This window comes from Rhinichthys klamathensis, unplaced genomic scaffold (assembly GCF_029890125.1).
Source record: "Rhinichthys klamathensis goyatoka isolate OS25496 unplaced genomic scaffold, OSU_Roscu_1.1 h1tg000229l_1, whole genome shotgun sequence".
Lineage (NCBI taxonomy): Eukaryota > Metazoa > Chordata > Actinopteri > Cypriniformes > Leuciscidae > Rhinichthys > Rhinichthys klamathensis.
In genome coordinates, this window is record NW_026606753.1 from 179,148 (window position 1) to 194,495 (window position 15,348).

At 38.6% G+C, this 15,348-nt stretch overlaps 1 protein-coding gene across 3 annotated transcripts in view; it reads right to left on the reverse strand.

Moving 5' to 3' along the window:
• pds5a (PDS5 cohesin associated factor A) overlaps nt 1-14,970 on the reverse strand; it is a 40,790-nt gene extending 25,820 nt beyond the window's left edge. For 2 of the 3 annotated variants that reach the window (XM_056265056.1, XM_056265054.1), the window contains exons 1-2: nt 14,814-14,970; nt 13,922-14,083 (exon numbers count right to left, since the gene is read on the reverse strand). In XM_056265056.1, coding sequence (XP_056121031.1) covers nt 13,922-14,047 — 126 coding nt within the window. In that variant the 5' untranslated portion in view covers nt 14,048-14,083; nt 14,814-14,970. Of the gene's footprint in view, nt 1-13,921; nt 14,084-14,672 lie in introns of all 3 variants that reach the window. The other variant, XM_056265055.1, reaches the window with a different exon arrangement.
• Nucleotides 14,971-15,348: the final 378 nt, after the last annotated feature.

The window sequence follows — 15,348 nt, forward strand, 5'->3', positions numbered from 1 at the left end:
GTTCCGTCTCAAAATAGGCAATACGTCATAAAAGCTGACCAATCAGGTTGTGAACGTATCCCTGTGCCTTTAGGTTCGGTGATAAAAATGCCAATCTGAACACTAAGCGGACCAGGACTAAATTGATTTTTTTTTGGTCCGGACCAAAAAAACAAGCTTACCAAACTACAAGTGTGAAAACACCCCCAGAGAGCGCGCCAGTGCTGAGAGGTTTAAACACTGGCAAGACTTAAAAAGAAATGCAAATTATAAACATTAGTGAAGTTGCGACACTGCTTCGATTGTGCAAGTGACACTTCCGGTGTCGACTGTGCAGCTTGCTTATAGTGCAGACGCAATGTGGTGATGAAGCCTATTGCGCATTTTGAGAGGGAAAGAGAGAGAGAGCGAGTGATGATTCACTCACGCTCTTTGTGAAATGACATCTCAGAAAGTTTTCAAATTACTAAGCTTATTTAAAAAAAAAAAAAAAAAGCTTATTTTAAAAAGTTATTTAATAATAAAATATTAATTTTACCTCACCTTCAGCATAATAATTATTTTATAGGTGCCAGACAGAGATTGAGAAGGTGATATTGATATTGATATTTTACTATTGTAGGGTAGTGCATCTGCATAGAAAATAATACATTACAAGCATATATAAATACAATAGAACAAAGATAAAAATGAAATGCGCAGTGCTTTGTTTTTCACGTAAATCTGTATTGTGGACATAATCAAAAGGTAAAATAACACTGCATAGTCTTCACTGTATAAATGAAATATAATTAATATAAATCATTTAATACAATTTATCTTTGTTAAAGCTACAAAAGAGATTTTCTTAACATTGGTGACAAACAGCTGCGGGTATATCAGGTTGCCGTCACTTTAAGACGAATGGATGGATCCAATATAATGATACACATCTGTTTTCTTTCTCAATTGTTTACAACACATACTTGGAGAGACGGGCATTTTGACTTAAGGCTGTCCTGGGAAACTTGACAACCGCCAAAACACTAATTTTTTGTATGCGAATGCTGTTTTACATGAATATTATGACACGAGTGAAGCACAAATCTATTTTTACAAAATAAATAATAGTTAGCAATTAAATGTTACATTTCAGCCATGGAAACATTTGGATTCATGCCGAATGAGAGAGGTACGTGAGCATAAATTTAAGCTTTGTATTGTGTTTTGCGATTATTCACGGCCGCTTTTAATTAGGCCTATTATCATTAGGTTTGAAAATAAATAGCAGCTAAGAAAACATACAAACTGACTAGTCATTTTTTCCCCATACACACAAGTTACTTAAAGGTGCTCTAAGCGATGTCACGCGTTTTTTAGGCCAAAACATTTTTTGTCACATACAGCAAACATCTCCTCACTATCCGCTGACTGCCTGTCCCCTGAACACACTGTAAAGAAACGCGATCTCTGCAGACAGCCCAGGCTTCACAAACAGCAACAAAAACAAACTGGGCTAACCCGCTCCACGAAACATAACAAACTGTTCCAGCCAATGACCGACAAGAAGGGTTTGGGGGGTTAGTGTGCGGATGAGGAGGAGGGAGGGTCTAGCTAGCCTCCGTTTTGTTTGACAATAGTTCGAACGTCAACAAGAAGTGACGTCACCCAGGATCGCTTAGAGAACCTTTAACATTTATTATTAGTTCATAACAGGAATAGTCATACTTTGCTACAGATAATTATGCTAATCAGTAGGAAAATCAAATTTTTTTCATTGAGATAGCCAGCGAGTTTTCACATGCTTGCACTCTTCCCTGCAGATATCATCTTTCATAAGCACTAAACTCTTCTAGGTCTAGGACCCAGGAGAAATGATTTTCACTTTCTATCTCTCTCTGGTGCCTGTGTGTGAGAGAGAGTGTGTGTGCTTAGTAGAGTGGGGGAAGGGCAGCCAGTGCTGAGTTGAGCTTCAGACTCAAAACAGCACAGTGGCAAAACCAGGAAGCCCAGCAGTCACTCCAATTCCCTCCAAAAGACTCTCAAACTCTCCCCAACAATCACAATTTGTATTATTTTTGCACATTTATTAAGAGAATATTATGCAAAGTTAGAGTAAAAGAATCTCAGGAAATGTGTATGAGATGATTTCTACAAAGACCCTGCAAATCATCCAGGTGGATGCTGCACATTGGTGGTGCTTGACGAGATTTCCCCGTTCTATGTAAAGCGCTTTGAGTACCCAGAAAAGTGCTATATAAATGTAACGAATTATTATTATTATTACATAGTTCTTTAGTTAGTTCTCCAAGGACATGTGAGAGAGAAAAAGGGTTACACTATTAAAGTTTTAATTTTAATTAACTACATGTACTCACTATAGAGCTATATGGTTAGGGTTAGTTACTTGCGTAATTTACTGTCATTAACTATAGTAAATACATGTAGTAACGTATAACTACGTTTTGATTTGGCAAATGTAAGTAGTAAGCACAGTATTTATTTGCTGTGTGTGTGGGGGGGAATTTCCCATTCATTTCCCCTGTCCTATTTCATGTTTACTTAATGAACAGGAAAACCTCTATGAGGGTACTGTTATTTTCCACAAAATCTTTGTTGGTAGAGTGGACAGCTTGAAGAGTATAGTTAATGGCCTAAATCAAACTAATGGGCTGAAAATGTATCCATAGATAAACCGACCACTCTCACTGCCATTATGGTTATGTAATAATACTACACATTAAGAGACAATAACACAAGTTGAAATGTAGGATTGAAAAGCATTTTATGGCTCGTTTCCACTGAGCGGTACGGTGCGGTACAGTACGATTCGGGACGGTAAACCTTGATCCGGCTTGCGTTTCCACCGCCAACAGTACCCTTACTTGATAGGCGTGGTGTAGCCTATGCCGGAAAAAAGCGATCGACGTCATTTTAGCACAAAGAAGAAAGCGGCATTGTAAACAACAGTGGATGACATACAGCAGATCTTGTTCTTGCTTCTCGGCATGTGGCTGTTTGTCACGACAAGCACCGACATTAGGCGTTTCTCAATACCAAGTACACAAAGTTCGGGCTTGCCAAGTGCGACTCAGGAGAATGACTCCCGAGGACGAGAGTCAGGTAATTCTGCAAAAATAGGGATGGGCAACGATTAATCGCGATTAATCGCATCCAAAATAAAATTTTGTGTTTACATAATATATGTGTGTGTAGTGTATAATTATTTTGTATATATAAATACACACACATATGCATACCAGAGTTTCCGCTAGAAAAAAATGGTGCCGGTCAAAGTGACCGGCAGAGGTTTCGTTTAACAGACATTTTGATGATATGCCGGTCAAATATCGCCTCTTAATTAGTCAAGTTGAGGCAAACTGGATGCAGGCTATGTAACTTAAAAAATGACATAATCAGGCCGTATAGAATGCAACATGTTATTATTAGCCTAACTTTCAAATAGACGGAAAAAACCATGAACGTCCGATTGGCGTCAATTAACACCAATTGTTTTTTTACTATGGTTTCACACACATTCACTTTTTGAAACATTGAGGCACGATGTAGGCTACCTAATACAAATAAATAAAAAATCTCCAGTTAACTAGTAGATCATTAATTTAGTTCGCTATTAAATAAGAGATCTAGCGCTAAAATCAGTTGTTTTTTAAATCAAGCTGAGCGCTCGTGTCCGCTGCTATCAGTTGCATGGACGACGCGCTGCGCGAGTTGCGCAATCTTCACTCGGACGCGCGTTTCAATCCATCGCCGTTGAGGAGACTCTACACAGGCGAAGCACTGCTACTTGGGCGCAGAGATATCACGCAACACCTGAAATAAAGCTTGCCACAAAGAACCGGCGAAAGTAATGATTATGCATGAAACATTTAAATTGTTGATAAATTTATAAAGTTGACGATGCAGACTCGCCATCTTCTTCGCAGTAGTGAACGCGCCTAGAGAGAGAAATGCACACTTCATATGAATAAATTCTTATTTATTAATCCAGGCAAATTTGTTGATGAAACATTGATTAAAATGAAGATACAATTTATACAAAACGAAATAAACTTTAAAGAAAGGCTTTCTACAAAACAAAACTAAATAAGTGGTCAAAATCATGTCTGACCAATTCCAAATGTTTTCCGATATATAGGCCTATTGGTCATCTTATGATCCTATCTTACTCATCTCATGCGGTTCCCTTTTCATATAGCCTAATCAACATAGATGAAATAAAAAAATAATAACATTATATTTTTTATAAATATGAAACTTATATTTAATTTTTTTTACTTGTAATAAGCGTCACACCGCTCTGCTTTGCTCACATGCTCTGGTGTGTAGTCTAATGCATGTGTGCGTGCATGTGGTGGAGGGGTGCGATTTTCGAATAATAATCAACCCAGCGATCTTCGAATATTATTTTTGCTTGAAAATTTCGTTTTGTATAAATTGTATATTAATTTTAATCAATGTTTCATCAACAAATTTGACTGGATTAATAAATAAGAAGCAAATATAGTGGACAATATAGGCTAATAGGCTAATCAGGACACGGAGGCGTCGGCGCATGCACACTTCTCTCTATAGGCGTTCACTACTGCGAAGATGGCGAGTCTGCATCGTCAACTTTATCAATAATATCAATGGACCTGGCCATATTTGAAACGTCTCACTCAATCGTTCGTTGTTTAGGTCTCTATTACAGCCGTTCTAGGCATGCGCTTTATTTGAAATGCAGCATGCGATGTTGTTTAATAACTTTCAAACGGTAGAGCCTGTTCCTTTATAACATAGCCAAAGGTCGGTGTATTTTTGCTTTATACATTTTAGGCTTATTCTCAAATTCATATTGTGTTAGGGGGGCGGGATTATTACGCAATTTTAATCGGACAATTTGACCGGAGAGATTTAATTTTGTCGGACATTTCATTTTTTTCCCGGCCAATGTCCGGTAATAACCGGACAACGGAAACCCGGATGCATACATATGTATATATTTAAGAAATATTTGCATACTGTTTATACATAATTTATATTATATATAAATATAAACATTTTATATATCAATAACACATTTTTCTTAAATATATACATGCATGTGTGTGTATTTATATATACAAAATAATTATACACAGTACACGCAAACAGATTATGTAAACACAAACTTTTATTTTGGATGCGCTTAATTGTTGCCCATCCCTTGAAAGCGTCACTCAACTCGCTCAGCTACTCCGGTTATCTCTGTATGTACATTTTAGGCAACAATAAAACGAAATATGTTATAAAACACCACTCTGCCTCTTTTGGTTTTCATTTATACCATTTATACATTATAGCCACACAAATGTGGTTCAGGCAACACGTATTGATTATATTCACTGCATGTATAACGTATTTATAACAAAACGAAATATAAAACACAAAGTTGCCTCTTTCCATTTCAATTTTTAAAATAATAAACATATTAATATGGTCCAGGCAATATGTGCATTTGTACTCTGATCATCTTCACTGTAATAAAATTAAAAATTACAAATCTCAACCCGGTCTCTTTTTGTAAAATTTCAGTTTTATCAATAATAGCCATTATAAAAGTTCAAGTAAAAGGTACAAGAAGCTATACAATAAGAAAGCAAGCAAACAATTCAGTCAAACATACAAAGTCAGCGCTCTAGTCTAACATTACAACAGTAAAGTTAAATAGCCTAAATATATAAAGTTATAAAACTTCACTGAGCCCTCAGCCAAAACGATTGGCCAGGGAACAAATTATAGATTCACAAGACCAAAGATCGCCCGTTAGGTCTACACAAGACGAATTATATCTCATGTTTAACCACTACAGAGACGCAAGAGTCAGCGGCAAACGTCAGAACGACTAGCTGAGGAAAGGCTGTTCCAGGCGGGGAATATGAGCGCCCGGTGATCGCCTAGAATTTTTCCGCCTGCTCGACTCCTGGCCATGGCTGAGGAAAGGAAAAAGTTTAAAACTGCTTCTGAGGCGGCAATAAAGAGAAAACGCGAGAGGGATCGTGCTCGAGGAAAAACAAGAGTCGATCTTGGAAAGGAGTTTGCTCATCGGTGCAGGTTGAAAGAAGAAGCTGAATGTAAAACCGATTCTCTTCTCTCAACTTTATTATTAGACTGGTAAGTTAACTCTTTGCTCCTAGTATACAGTCATATGTCTTTGTCATTATTTTCGCGGTTTAGTAACAACTTCAAAGGGGTATCAGGCCGTGAGTGCAGAGACGCTCTGCGTGAGTGGTATTTACGACAGTAACGTTAAATACAAGTACTCCACAGCGACTCTAGGGGTCGCTGTTTGACAAAAACGGAATTCCTGCATAGTGTGCCTTTAAAATTGTGAGATTTAAACTCAAATTTCTGCTTTAAAGCTACAATATGTAATATTTTTCACTGCTAGGGGTCGCTAACGTCTTACAATAACAAAGGTTGATGACGCAGTGATAAGCGGAATCATGGAAATTGCTGTCATGCTAATGGATCTAATAATGTTTATGGATGAGTGAAAAAAACATTCATGTTTTTAACATGACTGTGGTATGAAGCAGAGCACGATTGATAATGAGAGACAGATATCTGCGCCCGAGGCAGAGTTTCCGCTAGAAAAAAATGGTGCCGGTCTCGTTTAACGGACATTTTGATGATATGCCGGTCAAATATCGCCTCTTAATTAGTCAAGTTGAGGAAAACTGGAGGCAGGCTATGTAACTTAAAAAATGACATAATCAGGCCGTATAGAATGCAACATTATTATTAGTCTGACTTTCAAATAGACGAAAACAACATGAACGTCCGGTTGGCGTCAATTAACACCAATTGTTTTTTACTATGGTTTCACACACATTCACTTTTTGAAACATTGAGGCACGGATGTACCTAATACAAATAAATAACTAGCTAACTAGTTAACATCTCCAGTTAACTAGCAGATCATTCATTTAGTACGCTATTAAGTAAGAGATCTAGTGCTAAAATCAGTTGTTTTTTAAATCAAGCTGAGCGCTCGTGTCCGCTGCTATAAGTTGCATGGACGACGCGCTGCGCGAGTTGCGCAATCTTCACTCGGACGCGCGTTTCAATCTATCGCCGTTGCGGAGACTCTACACAGGCGAAGCACTGCTACTTGGGCGCAGAGATATCACGCAACACCTGGAATAAAGCTTGCCACAAAGAACCGGCGAAAGTAATGATTATGCATGAAACATTTAAATTGTTGATAAATTGATAAAGTTGACGATGCAGACTCGCCATCTTCTTCGCAGTAGTGAACGCGCATAGAGAGAGAAATGCTCACTTCACATGAATAAATTCATATTTTTTAATCCAGGCAAATTTGTTGATGAAACATTGATTAAAATGAAGATACAATTTATACAAAACGAAATAAACTTTAAAGAAAGGCTTTCTACAAAACAAAACTAAATAAGTGGTCAAAATCATGTCTGACCAATTCCAAATGTTTTCCGATATATAGGCCTATTGGTCATCTTATGATCCTATCTTACTCATCTCATGCGGTTCCCTTTTCATATAGCCTAATCAACATAGATGATATAAAAAAATAATAACATTATATTATTTATAAAAATGAAACGTATATTTAAGTTTTTTAACTTATAATAAGCGTCGCACACCGCTCCGCTTTGCTCACATGCTCCGGTGTGTAGTCTAATGCATGTGTGCGTGCATGTTGTGGAGGGGTGCGATTTTCGAATAATAATCAACCCAACGATCTTCGAATATTATTTTTGCTTGAAAATTTCGTTTTGTATAAATTGTATATTAATTTTAATCAATGTTTCATCAACAAATTTGCCTGGATTATTAAATAAGAAGCAAATATAGTGGACAATATAGGCTAATCAGGACACGGAGGCGTCGGCGCGAGCACACTTCTCTCTATAGGCGCGTTCACTAGCCTACTGCGAAGATGGCGAGTCTGCATCGTCAACTTTATCAATTTATCAACTTTATCAATAATATCAATGGACCTGGCCATATTTGAAACGTCTTACTCAATCGTTCGTTGTTTAGGTCTATATTACAGCCGTTCAAGGCGTGCGCTTTATTTGAAATGCGCATGCCATGTTGTTTAATAACTTTCAAACGGTAGAGCCTGTTCCTTTATAACATAGCCAAAGGTCGGTGTATTTTTTCTTTATACATTTTAGGCTTATTCTCAAATTCATATTGTGTTAGGGGGCAACATGACATCATGACTTTGCGTAAACATACACGCCACTTTCAATTCAAGTGGCGTGTTATCTATACGCATTTTTGAGCTATCCGCGTGTATGTCCACGCCGAAATCTTTTGCGTGTATGTCTACGCCATTAAACGTCCGAGTGATTCCGCGTGTATGTGTACGCCGTTAAATGTCCGAGCGAAACGAAGCAAAATCTATATTCTACATCTGTGGAGCGATATTTCTTTTCCTAGGATGGTAGGAGAAGACTCATAAATGGTATTAACCCCAGTGACGGGTAGGTTTAGGGACGGGGTTGGGGTAGGTCATATATTTATATGTACATAATACAGTAATATAACGTAAAGTCAAAGGCGTTGATAAACACGCTGAAAAGCGATTATGCGTGTTGATAGCACGCCAAAAATGGAAATACGAATTGGCGTGTCATACATACGCCATTTCATGAGATCAGTCTGTAGGGGGGCGGGATTATTACGCAATTTTAATCGGACAATTTGACCGGAGAGATTTAATTTTGTCGGACATTTCATTTTTTTCCCGGCCAATGTCCGGTAATTACCGGACAACGGAAACCCTGGCCCGAGGATATAAATGAAATGAGGACATTTAATTCTACCGAACTACCCGCAAGTGCTGAATTATACAGGTCAGTTTATTTGAATTAAACTTGTGATAACGCAGCGCTGTTTCACTTGGTCTAACGTTACACTATCATAAACAGCATTTGAGTGTGTTGAAAGTTATAATGTTATTCTATGTGTTAGTTTTGTCGGTTATTTGAGACTAGCAGTAAGCTAGATCAACATATTAGAATAACATACTGATCATATTCTAACAATTCATCATGTTGAGCTTTATAACATTGATTCGTTTTATGTACATTTGCTCACCTGTCTAATAAAAGTACACGCAAGAGCGGCGTCTCTGTCAAGTCAAAGTTTGCCGCGAAGCTCTCAGCATCTCGAAAACGCCACGCAGATATTGATCCTCGTTTTAGTTCTCCTTTTGTCCCTAAGTCTGCTTGCCATGATCCATAATGTCTGAACGAAACAACAGCGTGCCGCTAAACATTACGCAATTGTCCACATCTGTCGCCATGGTTACTATGGCAGTGCGAGCGGAAACAAGGGATAACGTGGCTGTTACGTCATTAACAGGCGACAAGTGACGGGCACTATTTAAAATTGTGAATTTCTCTAAATTTACAAATTCTTGGAAACATTTAGGATAGTGCAAGTACATAATTGAAAGAAATATATAACACTGTACAAGTGGTTTTTGGATATTTTGATACAAAGTTCTTACATATTGTACCTTAAAGGTATAGTGGAGGATCTTTCCGAATTTTAGAGAAGACCCGCCCTCTCCAATTTTTTTAAAAATGCACATGCGCAACACTATGCTATACCCTCTTGCTCCCGAGAGGGAACGCCTATTAAACTTTTACTAGCAGTGATTTTAAATGGATTTCTCCCAATAGCATGACAAACTTTACCTGTCTAGTAGAATCTTCGCGACTGCGGCATCAGTGGGAAGCCCAACCTGTGCTTTTAGCGCACGCCAGCGTGTGAAATATTCACCCAAAATCACTCTGGTCTTGTTTCTATATTCTGCGGCCTTTCTCTTATCATACACTTTGTATACATTTTTTCTCTTTCGACCCTCAGCCATTTTCAAAGGAATGGCTGAAACCGTAACTCATCACACATAATACACCTGAAAGTGCGCATGCGCAGAAAGCGAAAACTACATAGGGACGAGCACGTACGACGGCCTTACGTAAACATATCACCAGAATGATTGACACTTAGGTGGACCAATAGTATAGGCTACCCACCCGGAAAAAGAAAATCCTCCGCTATACCTTTAACTAATTTTTTTTTTTAAAGAAATCAAGTTTTTAATGCCGTTTAAATGTCTAAATACAAATTAATGCACACAGATTATCAGATCAAATTAGTCATTTAAATACTTTCTGTGAGATATAATTTCACAGAGAGAGTACAAGACTTTCACTCGTGTTTTGGGACAGAATTGTCATTTGCCCAATCGGGCCAGTGTTGCATTGTTACTAAAATGTATCATATGGACGACTCGTCAATTAAAACATTCAACAATTTTAAAGCATTCAGTAGTACTCGCTCTCTGAGAGACGATTTTCTACACGCTCATACCCAGAGCACGCACACATAAAGCTGCCTCTCAAACAGCTCACGAGTACCATACTGAGTGCTTTTTCACAGCTTATTGCGCTTAAACGGTCAGAAATGCAAAGAATTATGTCAAAATGCCCGTCTTGGAGAGTATTCACATCAACACAGACAGAGATGTCTTTAGTGAATGTAAAAAAAAAAAACAGTTGAGAAAGATACTGCATGTGTATCAGTATATTGGATCCATGCATTAGCTCTTAAAGTGACAGCAGCCAATATACCTGTGATATGAATATACCCTTTATACTCAGTGTTAATCAAAGAAAAAAAGATTTAAAGAGAATTAATCTGTATTTAATTTATACTATGAAACATTCGATTTATTCAATTTCTACAGTATTCCCGTACCTGAATACTGTTAGACCTACCTGAAAACCTTAAAATAAGAATACAAATGTAATAAAGAGTGCTTTATTGTCCTTCTGCTTCTAATTTGTTTATTTGTTCTTGTTTATTTTGTAAATTCAATCCAACATTGAACTCAAGCTTCCTTTTCCTGTGTGTAAACTCATGCGCAACAAAATTACCCCATTGTAAAAACATACATAGAGTATGCATACATTTAGGTGAGATAAACCAGCCTGATATCATGAAATGAGTATCTAGCACGCATTAGCCGCGTTTCCACTGCCGGGCCAGTAGCCCCGCAGCGCTGCCCTAAACCCCGCCCCTAACACGCCTTTCTGGATCAAACGTCATACAACCCAACCCATTTCAGCGGGTATTATGAATTTATTTATTTTTTAAGTTAGGAAGATAGCATGTTTATTAACTCACCGGCCGTGGCTGCAGCCAGCAATAATGTCCAGATTGTCTCGCGAGTCGCCACTAACAGAGGGACGGTGACCCAGCAGCACACCGTCCATCAAGTCGATCCATGGAATTTGAAAAGTTCCTTCTCTGAGCTCCGCTTTGTCCATTGTGCGTTTGAATCGCCTTGTACAATACTGCGCCCGCAACTTTTTTTCCTGAACTTGAAGCGTTGCCCGCTGAATGCTTAGCTTAGAAAGTTCAGAATTGATGTATTTTATAACGTCTTCGTTTCTTCACACGCCGTCAAATTGACGTTGTACCCTTTCTTCTGCCCAAATACTCAGAAGAGCTTTGGTATCTTCGACAGACCAGTACAGGCGATTCACCATTTCGAGCAGCGATTATTTTGCGCAATATAAAAAAGTGAAATGTGCATCTGGCTTCAGATCATAACGTTCCATAACACCGATAAACTCCGCCTTTTACCTTGACCACGCCTCTAGCCCGAGCTGGCCCGCTTTGGCCCAAGGTATTCGATGGGCCAGAAATCCTGGCCGTTGGCCCCGATCAAGCCCCGGAAGTGACAGTGGAAACGCAATTGGCTCTGGCACGCACTAGCACGGCTCGGCCCTGGCCCGGCAGTGGAAACGCGGCTATTGTGTTTATCGTGCAATTTATAAGCGAAAATGAGTTTTTACGTGCATATGATACGCACTTTATTGCATGTAATACCCACGTACCCCACACCACTAATCCTACCCAAACGTATAATACACATGTACCCTAGTCCTACCTAAGGGGTTTACAGTGCGTAACATATGAACAACATAACTAATTTTTGCGTATAAATTGGACGATAAACAATGAGTGCTATAGAGAGGCATTTAATGAGATCGGGTTGGATAAACGTAATGACGTCATGTGCAAACAAGCTATACCCTGCATATTGATAGCAGCTCCCTGATACCCGCAAAATTATACATTTAAGAAAATTTTAAATTAAGAATAATGTGCCAAAGACTGGCACCAATAGGCAATTTCACTCCTTCAAAACTAGTCAAGAAGTAGCCTACTTAATTGTTCCAGCAACTAGATTCCCATCCGAAAGAGCTTTTTAGTGCCAGTGGGAAGAGTGTCATGCCACAGGACATCTCTTAAACCAGAAACCATTGATAGGCATGTGTTCTTAGCTAAAAACTTGTGCAACACTTGAATAATTTAGCCCAGTTGCACAGTGTAAAATGTAATATGTCAGAATGCACTTTTTTCATAGTTATTTATATGTTAATTTCATATTTTTTTAACTGTGTTTTTGCTCTTGAAACATTTTGAATGTGCTTTTTTTTTTTTATTGGGGATATATAAATAAATGACTATATAAAGTTATAGTCCAAAGTTAACTATCTCAGCGGCTGCGTCATACTGGTTACTGCCCATATGTCAAAAAATAGTTAACTCAATCAACTCTATCAACATCTTCAATCAACAATAAACATCAGACTTGAGCAGGATGTTTCAAAGTGGCAAGTTTTTGTTTAGTTTTGTCAAATGAAAAATGGATTTACTTTCGCACAGAAAACAGCATCTTCTCAACATGTCTAGTCAACAACACAAACCAAACTCGTCCAGGCTGGAATTACTGACGACTCGTTTCAGGCAGTTCAAATTCAGTTCTTTCTTTTGCAAGACCATAAGTTCAATGGTTGTGCACTTAAATCTTTGAAACTAGGCAGACCTTTTACATTCACAAACAGCTATATTACAAAGTACATGAAAAGTAATATCTGAAAACGCATAATATGAGCATGTTAAGACATACTTTTATTGAACCAGCTTTAACTGCATTCAATTTGAATGCAAAAAAAAACTGATTACATTTTTCAGATAGCCTCTGTAAAATTAATCATATGTGCAGTATGTTGTTAATTAAAAAGTTCTTTAAAAAAAACTGGATGCATTTCTTAATGAATCTTTGTGGCTGCTTTCTGGTTAAAGGTTAAAAAAAAGTCCAGCATTAAATCAATTAGTCTGTGGCTAAACTGCACTGTGTTTTAGGGGTTGTAATTAAAATGCTCAAATCCGTGGGGATCTTATTTGGTTAAACTTGTTGGTCCAATATGTACTATGCAATGATAATGGCAGCATGATGACATTAGTTGCTTAATTGCCCAAATCAAAAGTGCCCACCTCCATGTCTCAACTAACATTCACTAGATACAGCTTGACTCCTTTTTCAATCCAACTATGGGAGGATTTTTTCACAGTTTTATCATCTGTCAAGCAAGAAAGTCTCCAAGGTGCAAGTCTGATCAAAATAAGTTACCAAGCCTCTATAGTTCAAAGCCGTAACTCATAGCATGGGCAATAGGAATATAATGGTTGCATTTTGCAAACATTATTAGAGCACTAACATCGGTACACTTACATTCACCCAAGCGTCCCTTTATGAATCAAAAGCATATAACTAGAACTAAACTAGGCTCACAGCTGGACGTTACAGCCAGGAAATCATGTGACAATTTCATCAGTACAGTATAGACATGGTAATCCAATCTTCTCAATTATTCTAAGTCTTCTTTGGTAGGGGACATTAAAAACATTATATAAATAATACTTAACAGCTCAATAGTAAAAGTATGTGCTACTGTTTTCCAATAAAGCATTTAATATGCTTTTAATTAAATATCATACAAAATGACCTGCAATATATTCATTCCAGTGATTTGATTGCATTTGTCACCACTTTGGCTCTTACCTTGAGTCGTTTGACAACTTCATCGTTGGTGATCTTATCAGTGATCTCTTTGACACCCAGTGGGTAGGTGATCTTTCCGTCCCCCGCTGGCCGTTGCTGCTGAGGCTGTTGCGGGAACTCCATCATCCTTCTCCAGACAGACAGACGGTCCTCTACTGGCCTCTATAGGCAACAACACTAAAGTTCAGCACACAAACCCACCACACCACTACAAAAACACTAAAATACACCTTATGCACTTCACCCTCCTGCTCTCTGGTCGTGTAGTTAAGCCCCCTAAAACCGTGGAATGACACGGAAACCTTACATACAACAGTTTGCGGGAAAATTCTGAATAAAATCACGAAGCTAATGAAGCTAATAGCAACACTAGCCTGAGAGCTAACGAGACCAGCTCCGCAACCGCGCTTTTACTCTAAAATGCATTACTACCTAGGCATTTAAAGCTCGCCTGATAAGGGTCTCCACATATTATGCACGTTCAGACATAACCACACTACTCGGTAGTAAGGTATCGTATAAAAGCACCTCAGAGAGTAAAATACCTCTTTGAGCGGCTAATGGCCTAGCCGTCAGCTCCAGGCCTCAAACTATTCAACAAACATCCAGCCAACACTCACATTTACCTATTACAATCACAACCCACCGGTTCCTGCTACCCCAAAAGCATTTATCCCACATCTCTCAATCGACACTACTCCACCGCGGCCGTTATCCTAACTTTAGACGGTAGGAAATCTGAATTGTTTACTTGTTTTCTCTGTATAAGTTCACTCAGCGAGGCAAACAGCGACCACCAACTTCATCATGCCACACAAACTGTGTGAATTAAACTCCCTCGAGCGACCCCAGCCGCCTCACAGCCGCTTTCAAACAATTCCCCGGTCATTACCTCACAGACAAGTCGTTGTTTTAATTCATGAGTCAGGCTCGGGTTCGGGTTCGGGTGTTTTTTTTAGTTTCGGGCACAAAGCTCCGTCTTTTTCATTCAGGGTTGTGTGAACGTCCTCGCGTGGAAAGTGGAGGCGCAGCGACCCCGTTGGCTGAAAGACGGTATAGCGGGGCGCCGATGGAGGGAGAAACGTTACCATATATATTAGAAACCAACCGCCTGTTATAGTGGTTTACTTGGCACTGAACTTGGTTTACCGTAAGTATTAGAAAAGAAAAGCCCCATACATATGGCGTGCCATATTGTGAAAGAACCGCCTCTGAATTGTGTACTGTACGATCAACAATCTACAACAGCACAGCAGTACTTGCTTGCAATAACACACACCCCCAATTGAGACGGGACAAAATAGGTTAGATTTGTTTATGGAACATAAAATTATTTTTGGATAAATGTTTGAAAAATGTTCAGAGGTATTACCTATATTTATTTGTTAGGTTTGGTACATTCCCCTGCCTCTTATTTACTGCCTCTG